Source organism: Pyrus communis, chromosome 5, assembly GCF_041283825.1.
Source record: "Pyrus communis isolate YQ-2024b chromosome 5, ASM4128382v1, whole genome shotgun sequence".
Lineage (NCBI taxonomy): Eukaryota > Viridiplantae > Streptophyta > Magnoliopsida > Rosales > Rosaceae > Pyrus > Pyrus communis.
Window position 1 is genome coordinate 7,434,727 of NC_142569.1, and position 10,689 is coordinate 7,445,415.

Consider the following 10,689-nt stretch of genomic DNA (forward strand, 5'->3'; position numbering starts at 1 on the left):
TGCGGCTTGCGGCTTGCGGTCGGTCTGCTAGACTGAATGAAGGAAGGTTAGACGGAGGAGACCCATAACTGAACGCACATTGGGACATTGGAGTTGTTTGAGTCACAGCTGCATGATTTCATTAAAAATGATCCGACAGCTCTACGTGTGATTTTCAATTTTTTCAAAATTCTAAGAAATCCATGGAAGAAATCCATATAAATCCACAAAAATCATAATGAAAATCCATATAAATCTTCTAAAATCCATAGAGAATTATAAAGTCTATTAAAGTTCTTTGAAATCTAGCACTAAAAAAAATCTATTAAAATCCTCTATAATCCAAATTGACTACATCTCTCTAAGTTTCATCCCTGAGAGGAAAGAATCCAGATTTTCAACAGCCTAATACTCGAGAAAATTTTTCATTGTAACCGAAACACTAGTTGTTCACCACGTATTTTTATATAAGTGGTGAGATAATTTATTTTTTAAGTTATTAACTTTTTAACACACATATCTTATAATTTGTATAATGACACGTGATGTATTATCTCATTCTCGTGTTCTGATTACATTGAAAAATTTCTCCAAATATCCATGTGTCACTCTATGGCCCATCCAAAAATGTGACATGAGTCCATCCACTCACTAATCCTAACTCTGATAATTTTTGTGTTATCCTTAAACCTCTGTTATCTGCTAAACTTTTGGAAAAAGAAATTGCAGGCAAACCAAATGCACTTCAATTGCAAACAATATGAGCTACTTTAATAGAAAGACGGAACCCAAAAAAAAGAAAGAAAAAGTAAATCAAAATCTTATTCCTTATCCTTTGTAATAAAAGAAAAAAAGTAATAATTCAATCATCAACTAACATATTATATAGTTTATAAAATTGGATCTAAATAGTTGATCTCTCTAGTATTACCCAATTAATTAGTGTCAATCTCAGCACCCTTTTCTCTGAGGACGGCTTTACAGCCCCACGTCGCTCTTTCCTTCTCTTCATTTCCACAAATTGTGAATTAGATTAAAATAAAAGCACTTTCATCTTCCGTTTAGACTCAACAGGATCGATAGACATGGAGTTAAATTAGATTTTGGTTTCCAAATCGAATCAAATTAAAATGAAAGCAAGTTCCTCTCTCTCTCCTTCTTTCCTTCCTATGCAGAGTTTAAATCTTTTGGACTCAAAACCCTATGTGGCATCTCTTTGCCCTATCTACACGAGCGTCACCTGGCCATTCATCTTATCCCTTCGATAAAAAAAATTAAAAACTAAAGATAAATTTAGTGAAAAGAACACATGTTACTCAAGTATAATATAAGGCGCAAAGGGTTTTGAGTGCAGAAAATTTGAACTCATATTTATAAGGATGTGAAAATATATGTGGAATAGTAATACTAAATGAATATTGAACTATTTTTGACAGAAAAATGGGAGAGAAAAACTAAAAAAAAAAAAAAAACAAGAAAATCAGTCCTAATTGAAAAACAAAACAATATGACTTCGGTGTTAAAATTTTTATAGTTGACACCAATGACAGTGTTACAAAGGTTAAAGGCACTAAAATTAGACAATATTGACACATAGTTTTACAAACGCACTTATAAGAAATGGTACCCTATAGCACATTTGCTTGTAGTGAACATTGAATGGATGACGACCATATTTTGTATTATGCTATCGATAATTAGTAGAAATAAAAAACATTAGTTTTTATTAATTCCAGGTTTTTACACAAGAGAAAATCAGAATACATAAAGTTGCTTGTGGAAACATCTATTGAAAGATGGATACAATTCCTTTATTTATTACATAAATTGCAAGTACCAAAAATACAACGTATAAAGGGGAAAACATCACATATACATAGTACTATCAAACTTCAGAAAAAATTCTTTTGAAACAAGCCACTTTCAATGCAATTGCTAGTGCTACCTTATCTTTGATGTTGTCAAAGAATTGAAAATAGGCATATCTCCACGATGTCTTTAAGATCAATATGCCGCAAATGCCCCAAAAACCTACTATGAAGCCAAGTACCACACTGACATAGAACCACAACTTATCATGATTTCCATCTTCATTCTTGTCATTCACATCCTTAGCTGGGAAAGTGTCATCTCCAGGGCAATTAGTTGGGAGAGGAATGCCACATAGCGATGGATTGTTCATATAAATGGAAAAATCATTGAGTGTTTGAAGCTGGCTTCCAGAAGGAATTCTTCCAGTCAAGTTGTTATAAGACAAGTTCAAGTGGGACAAAGAGGTTAAAGATGACAAGCTTTGAGGAATATGTCCTGAAAGGTGGTTGTGCGAGAAATCAAGAGTTTCGAGCAAATGCAAGTTTCCGATCTTGGAGGGGATCTTTCCAGTCAATTGATTCATGGACAAATTCAGGGTGCCCAACAGGAAGAGGTTGCTTATTTCTTCAGGAATCTCACCTTGTAAATTATTTGATGAAAGATCAATGCTCTTTACAAGTTGTAGAGTCTTGTTGTATACAAGCTCTGCTCCTTTTAGTGTCAGTGTCGCTTGCTCAGAACCAATACCGAAGGCATTAGAATTATTGTTGACCAGCAAAGTTAAATTATCCAAACACTTGGGAATAGTACCTGAAAGGCTGTTGTGACTAAGATCGAGGATGTGAAGGTTTCGAAGATTGCACAGTTGTTGGGGAATATGTCCTGAAAAAACGTTGGATCGTAATTGTAGCCTGAACAACAAGGATACATTTGATCCTCCTATCCATAGAGGTATGTTCCCAAATAACTTGTTGTGTCCAAGATCAAGACTCCTCAAACCAGAACAATTTTGCAAGGAATCAGGAATTACACCGCCAAAATTGTTGTTGTTGAGCTTTAATACTAGCAGTGAACTTAATACCCCCAATGAAGTGGGAATATTGCCAGAGAGATTGTTGTGACCGACATCTAGAAACTTCATATAACTCCCCACACTCCATGCATGAGGGAATTCCCCAAAAAATTGATTGCTCCTTATGGACAAGTATCCCAAATTTTGCATGTTGCAGATAGAGGGAGGAATAGTGCCATTCAAATTATTCTCAAAAAGAGACAAAATTTCCAAATTGGGCATCATTTGGTCAATATTGGAGGGAATTAGCCCGGAGAATAGATTGCTTTCAAGATAAAGGTAATGGACATTAGGGAACCACCAAAGTGGGAGTGGGCCCTCCAATTGATTATGACTCAAATCAATATACTCTAAATTTGGAAATTTCAAATGGGATGGAAAGTTTCCACGTAATTGGTTGTTAAATAAATCCAAATTTTTGAGTTGGGAAGACATCTTCAACAACCATTCCTCTAGTATCGAATCCTCAGAGATTCCAATACCACGAAGAGTGATGTCGATCAGTTCAGTTTGAGATTGAAGCCATACCCAAAAACCAGGACCTACCCGACAGTTTATGATCCCAATTGACAGGAGCTTGAAAGGAGGAACCCAAACAGAAGCCACGTCAAAAATGAGGGACATGGGTGGGTCTGTGACTTGAATTCCTACTTGAACATCTTGTAATCTCGTGAGATTTCTGAAATGGGCTTCCGTTAGAGTACCTTCCCATGAATTATCAGACAGATCGAGGTGAACTAGCTCATAGAGTTGTCCCAGACTTTTTGGAATGGAGCCATTCATCGTATTAGAATTGAGGTACAATGATTTCAAGGATGACAAGTTTCCGATGGAATATGGAATTGAGCCCACCAAAGAGTTTCCACCAAGGTTGAGATCTTGCAAACTCTTTAACATTCCTATGGAGGCCGGCAATTGGCTTTCCAGCTCACAATAAGACAAATATAGCGACTCTAATGAATTATTTGGACAATTTGAGACGCTCCTCCAAAACTCTTCAATTCCCCCACCATCAAACTTGTTGTCAGAAAGGCCTAGGACCTTTAGCTTGCACAAATTTCCAATGACTTTCGGAATTTGACCTTTTAAGCCTGTTCCAGATAAATCAAGGTGTTCTAGAGATTTGAAGTTTGCAAATTCATTTGGAAAAGGACTACTGAAATTATTCCCCGATAGATCAAGTGTCATGAGGCTGCTAAGATTAAAAACCCAATTGGGGAATGAAGAACATTTAATACTGTTATTCGACATATGAAGGACCAAAAGTGATGTCAAGTTAATCCTTTGGAGTGAGAGTGGAATGCTTTCAATTTGACACGAAGATAGGTGTAACTCTAACAATGAAGGAAGCATGTTAATATCATATGCCCAACTGGCTCCTGTGCGGCTAAGGTCCACGTAATTGAGATTAAGGTATTTTAGGGAAGAGAGGTGAGAAAGCCAAGTCAAGTTTCTGGAAGACAAGCGGAAATTCATCTCGAGATCAAGAATATTCAGGCTTGACAGGTTACCAAGAGAGGGGGGAATATCTCCCCCAAATGATGCAAAGGAGAGATTGAGATATTGCAAACTTTCAAGCTCCCCAAAGAACATCGGAATGCGAATGCCTTGAAACTCATTATAGCTGAGGTCCAGGTATTTTAAATGTTTCAAGCTCAACAAAGAAGCATTTATCTTACCTTGCAAGCAAGACCTTTCATAAGCCGACTCGTCCCACTGGTAATCAGAATAGGAATATGGATACGGATTCCGGAGGTCCATCTTCACAACATGGCCGGTGCTGTTGTTGCATGAAATTCCTTCCCATTGACAGCAATCATGACCCACCCAAGAAGAAAGCCTACCAGAAGGATCAGCAAGATGTTGTTTAAAGCTGACAAGTGCTCGCCTTTCTTCCTCAATGCATAATGGTTTCACAGTGCTGGTGATCGGAACTCCGATATCACCCAAGCAGATTATGGCAGTGGGTAGATACGTAGATGCCAAAAGCAAAATGAGAAAAGAGAGAGAAATATTGAGGGGATTGAAGAAGGTGTTTGCAAGCAAGGTATCCATAGGAGAAATCAGCAAGAGCAAGTGAACTCTAACTCATTTGTTGCAGTTGAACACAGCAAGTGAACTCTAACTCATATATATAACAAAGCAATGAGAGCTTAAAAGAAAATAGTGCTACGCAGCGTGCATCAACTCGATTGAGTTTCACGCGTTTACATTCGTATTCACACCATGACATTGCAAGGAAGGAGAGATCGAGTGGGGAGGGGGACTACTTGACAAGGACACAAATGCTCCTGCCTACTTTTAAGTCAACTTCTAAGTTCTAAGTCAATCTCATAATTTCCTTCTGCGGAAAAAGTATAGAAGTTCACAATTTTAAACATTTCCATGTTCAAAGTGTTCGAAGTATCAAACACGTTTGAATAATCTCGTTTGTTAATATTAGGGAACAAAAATGATAAAAAAAATTATAATGTGTTTGGATTTTTATGGCTAAATTATATTTTAACATCATCATATTTTTATGGCTAAATTATATTTTAAGTCTACTTCTAAGTCAATCTCTTAATTTTTTTCTGTGGAAAAGTATGAAAGTTCACAACTTTAGACTTGTTCGCCGACATTAAGTTGGACATTTCCTTGTTTAAAGTGTTCAAAGTATCAGACACGTTTGTAACACCATCGTATCAATTTCATCTTCCTAATCAATCAACAAGTGTAGTCAATGAGATGTGCTACAATAATACGACAACCACGGAGTTGTTGCGGTTGTAGCTCCTAGGACATATAGTAACCCAGAAATTGTTGTTTTAATAATTTTCTTTCATAATATTACACGAGGTCACAAGTCTGAATCATTTTGTCCGTTATCAAGACAAGAACTTAGGACTTGACTATATTGTTTTCCAATACTAGGTCGTAATCGTATTTCCCAAACTTCCAAAAGTGTTTCTCAAGCGAGCAACATTAGCACCAACAACTTGAGCCAGCTTCTTCCCGTCTTTAAAGAATTGGAATGTAGGCTGCACCAAAATGCACACAACAGATCAGAAACCAAATGGACCTTGGATTTTACCATATCCAAGTTAAAACATATAGAATTACTAAGATGGAACCAGCAATAATCCATTCAAAAGACCATCTTAAAAAGATCATCCCACGAGTGCCATGAATAAAAGAAGCTATATAACTGGAGCATTTTCTTCAAAAAAATTAAAGCAAATCATTTACCACGGAGCAAATCATCTATATGAAATTTTATATATAAATCAGACAATTTGTATGAAAATATGACAAGTTTTCTCAAAACAAAAAGATTTCGAAAACCAGAAAAAACCCAAAAAAAAAAAAAAAAAAAAAATTACCTTTAGCTTTGCTGACTGCGGTGCTAAATTCATCCTCCGACTTAATGACAACAATATTAGAGGCACCTGAAATTCAATCAACAATTCAAGTTACTGAGCTATTCCCAAACCCAAAATTTAAAAATTGAATCCTTGAACAATGGCGACAACAATAACATAAATATGGAGTACCTGACGGCGAGGAGGAGAGAGGTCGGAGTTGCAGAAAGTGAGGGTTTGGGAAGTGGTGGAGGGAATTGGAGAGAAGGGTTTGGAGGTGGAAGGAGATGCTGTGGGCGGCGGAGATGGTGCGGTGGGGATTGAAGAAGCCAGGGTTTGGAAAGAATTGGAAGGAAGGTTGTGACGACAAAGAAGCGCTGCGCAGAACTTGCCATGGCTACTCCCGAGTCCCTCGCCATTTAATTCTCTCGATTCGGTGCTTTGTTTGGGGCTTAAGGCAAAAAATACAAGAAGAGCCCAAAACAATTAATACGTAAATGGGCCAGTTGGTGAAGGTATATAGGCCTAGTCCATAAGGCCCACACAACGCATAAAGATTGTTTACAAGCCATATTAGGGAGTAGTCGAGCTCAAAATCTCGGGTTCAGAGCAACTGCTCCAAATCAACTGCAGCGACAAGTTCGTTACCACGCAAATATTGTCATGTAAAAACATGTTGACACTATGGGCGTGGTTGGTACATAGACGGGACGAGATAGAACAGAGGTTTATTTGTGCTACGTTTGGTATGCAGGCCGAAGTAGAACAAACTACTTTTGTCTTACTGTATTCCGTCCCACTCCACATACTAAACGAGGTCTATGTGTGAAATGCATTTTTGATTATGTGTTTATGCTCGGATTTCAATTTGAACTCATGTATTTCAGTTTAACTAATATGGTATGTATGTTTTTATTTCAGTTTAATTAATATGGTACGTATGTTTTAATTCGTTATAACAATATTGGACTTTCCTGCCAATTAGCTAGTCCGGTAACTATACTTATACTAAGCCTTGTTGGAATCATTGCCAAATGTACTCAATTTCAAAACGCAAAATGCATCATATAAAATAACAGTTACAACAGAGTTACAACTTAACGAGGAAAGCTTTTTCGCGCCTTTTGAACTCTAGTTGATCAAATATATGAAGTGTCTGGTGAAAGAACTTCTTCAAGTAAACAACTCTATAACTTTAGACCAATAACGCGACATTACATTATTAATGACTTAAAATGTCAAAGCGGTGATGTAACAAGATGTATGTAAATCTTTCTCTATCGTTTGCTGGGACCTAGGTGAATTTACCCAACCATCATATCGACATAGTGATGTCATGGTGGGCGGTGTTTTGGTTAAGTTGCTAACATTGAACGCTTTGGGTGGATATGACACAATCCTTAACCTCCTTCTTACCCAATGTTTGTTAGGTTGGTTTGAGTTTTCTTAAGTTTTAATTTGCATATGGGCACACACGAAGTGTGTGTGAAATTTTTTTATTTTTGTTTTTAAAATAGAATGAGAGACGAAGCGAGTGATGGAGAATGTGATAGTGGGAAGGTTTTTTTTTTTTTTTTTTTTTTTTTTTTTTTTTTTTTTAATTGGAGATATGTTAGGATTACATGTAGGTGATGCTTTGAAAGGAAAAAAAAAAGAAAAATTTGGTTGTGTGAAATTACATTTCAACCCATATTTCTTATTCATGTTCTATTTTAGTTAGAGGATTAAACTGGTAATTTCATAGGGTTTTGGTTGACAAGTGTATTTATCAAATATAGCAAAAAATTAACTCATAATTTAAAAAATGTCACTTTATATAAAAACTTTCAAATATATAAAAAAATTCACTTAAATAGACACAAATACCCTCAAATTTAACAGTTAAATAAATTAAATTCTTTTTAGCTATTGTGGTCTCAAGCTCCGGTCCAACTTCACCTTCGCTTCTACCCTTCACCACCACAACCCTATCCCCTTCAACCCCCTCATCATTGACATTGAGCGCCGCCTTGGTTACCGCAAGTGGGAGCAACAAAATTTCAATCATGCCTTCAACGCCTTTTTTCTTACCAATATCATTTTTAGTTTTAAATATAAAAATAGTTTTTAAAGTTAATCCACATGTCGTTATATGATTGTATTTGCGAGATCGACGTGATGCTATATTATCACACTAACAGAGCAATTAACAGATTTTTCACGAAAAACTAAAATGATCACGATGGACAAATTCAAAGAAAGACTAAAATGATTAACGATAGACAAATTCAAGAACACTACTATTGATTATCATTAATTGTTAAGGACCAGATTAAGGATTTATGTCAATATCACGAATCATTTTGGCTAAAAAGCCTTTAATTTATTTGATTGGTAAATTTGAGGATATTTGTGTCTATTTATGTGAAAATTTGGATATATTTGAAAGATTTTATAAAAAAGTAACATTTTTGAAATTAAGGGTTAATTTTTTACTATTTTTGATAAATACTTGGTTGACGATGAGTGTTTTATTAGTAGAGATAAGACTTGCGACATATATTGTTAGGAGCATGTGAAGAAGTTCATAAAAAGGAGTCCCCCATTACATATAATTAGTATGTAAAAGCTCCCACATCTGCAAATTTAGTCTTCCATTATTAAAACCATAAATGATTTTTTGGTTAGTGTCTTTGGCAACTACTAACTTTTCCCTTTTTACTTGTCAAACAATTAGGTATGTTGTTAACTTGAATTAGGGCGGTTGACTGCATAGAATCACATAGGCTTAACTAACTAATGTTGAATTAGTTAGTACCCATTTTGGTCGTTTTATTAATCGGACATAAATCTTAAAATAATAAATCTCTGCTGCTTTGCCGTCAGATTTCATTTTCCGCCATCAAATCTTGGTACTCCGGTTCTCGCGAACACAAGGATTGGAGGGATCGGGATCCTCTCTCCTAGTCTAAAAATGAGGATCCTCCTGATTAAGAAGTGTGGACTGTTGGATAAAAATTCAACGGCTACAAATAGGATGTTCTTTTTAAGTTATAATAATTATAACCGTTGGATTTTCATCAACGGTCCACATTTCTTGATCACGAGGATCCTCATCCTTGAATCAGAAGAGAATCCTGATTCGGATTGGAGAATGATTGTACAGTGACATAATAATTTTAAATGTTTAGCCAGCAAGTTAGCTTCTCTCTCCTCCTTCCTAAATATTGTTGGAGGTTTTGAGACTCAAAGTCCCACATCGGGCCAAGGCATGGTTCACAATGGATTTGGATCCTCTTCGGATCCCCTTTCTGGGGATTCCGGGGATCAAGACATAAAGATCGTTCATCAAAGATCGTGTGACCATAAATAAATGCTTTTTACGCAAAACGAGATAATTTTACTTTTAAAAATATAAAAAGTATTTAATTGTGGCCGCACGATCTTTGATGAACGGTCCTTGTCCCTTGATCCCCAGGGAGGGGATCCGGACGAGATCCAAATCCGTTCACAATGACCTTTAAATAGGTCTAGAACCCTATTTCCCCACCCTACCTTGTATTACCACCCCTCAAAAAAGTTAAAAAAATTAAAACACTCTTTCTCCACCCACCTATATTCCTAAAATGTCCTTTACATATTCTACTATTTTGCAGAAATTGAAAGAAGTAAACTAAAAAAAGCACTCAACCTAACAACCACCCAACCCCTTATAACACAACGCAACTCGACGGCAACCTCTCGATCTTCATTTTTTCAAACAAGTCCAAACCCTCATTCTCAAAGAAAGTGCAGAAATCATCGCATTCCAAATACACATTTTTTTAACTACCATTTGCTAGAACACGTATCCAGTGCTATCCAAACAACCAGTCTTCTTGTAAAGATCCACCAACGCAGTCCCCAAAAACGCATTCAATTCAATCTCATTCCAAATAACATGCCCTATGGATTTGCTTTCTCTAATAAATAGATCCCAACCCATCCAAATTAGTACAGGAAGAAAGCACACTAACATAAGTACCTTCATTTGGCTCATATTTATACGGATGTGAAAATATCTGTGGAATAGTAGTACTAAATGAATATTGAACTATTTTTTACAGAAAAATGGGAGAGAAAAACTTAAAAAAAAAAAAAAAAAAAAAAAAAAAACAAGAAAATCAGTCCTAATTGAAAAACAAAACAATATGACTTTGGTGTCAAAATTTTTATAGTTGACACCAATGACAGTGTTAGAAAGGTTAAAGACACTAAAATTAGACAATATTGACACATGGGTTTACAAAACCACCGATAAGAAATGGTACCCTATAACACATTTTCTTGTAGTGAACATTGAATGGATGACAGCCATGTACATATTTTGTATTATGCTATCGATAATTAGTAGAAATAAAAAAACATTAGTTTTTATTAATTCCAGGTTTTTACACATGAGAAAATAAGAATACATAAAGTTACTTGTGGAAACATCTATTGAAAGATGGATACAATTACTTTATT

The 10,689-nt window shown here is 35.8% G+C and overlaps 2 protein-coding genes across 2 annotated transcripts; both read right to left on the minus strand.

Moving 5' to 3' along the window:
- Nucleotides 1-1,768: 1,768 nt before the first annotated feature.
- Nucleotides 1,769-4,924, minus strand: LOC148696654 (receptor-like protein EIX2). Its single transcript, XM_088694024.1, has one exon. The coding sequence runs from the start codon at nt 4,916-4,918 to the stop codon at nt 1,865-1,867; it is 3,054 nt and encodes a 1,017-aa protein (XP_088550150.1). The 5' UTR covers nt 4,919-4,924; the 3' UTR covers nt 1,769-1,864.
- Nucleotides 4,925-5,651: 727 nt separating this feature from the next.
- Nucleotides 5,652-6,869, minus strand: LOC148696655 (uncharacterized). The gene is made up of 4 exons (XM_088693330.1): nt 6,853-6,869; nt 6,397-6,655; nt 6,226-6,291; nt 5,652-5,883 (listed from the first exon to the last, which is right to left on the minus strand). The coding sequence occupies exons 1-4, from the start codon at nt 6,867-6,869 to the stop codon at nt 5,773-5,775; spliced, it is 453 nt and encodes a 150-aa protein (XP_088549456.1). The 3' UTR covers nt 5,652-5,772.
- Between the last annotated feature and the right edge of the window lie 3,820 nt (nt 6,870-10,689).

Bases quoted from the DNA above. Each gene is read 5' to 3' on its own strand.
- LOC148696655 (XM_088693330.1), bottom strand. The intron at 6,292-6,396 runs GTACTCCATATT...ATTGAATTTCAG, and splicing joins TCTCTCCTCCTCGCCGTCAG to GTGCCTCTAATATTGTTGTC. The intron at 5,884-6,225 runs GTAATTTTTTTT...ATTTTGGTGCAG, and splicing joins CGCAGTCAGCAAAGCTAAAG to CCTACATTCCAATTCTTTAA.
- LOC148696654 (XM_088694024.1), bottom strand. From the start codon at position 4,918: ATGGATACCTTGCTTGCAAACACCTTCTTCAATCCCCTCAATATTTCT.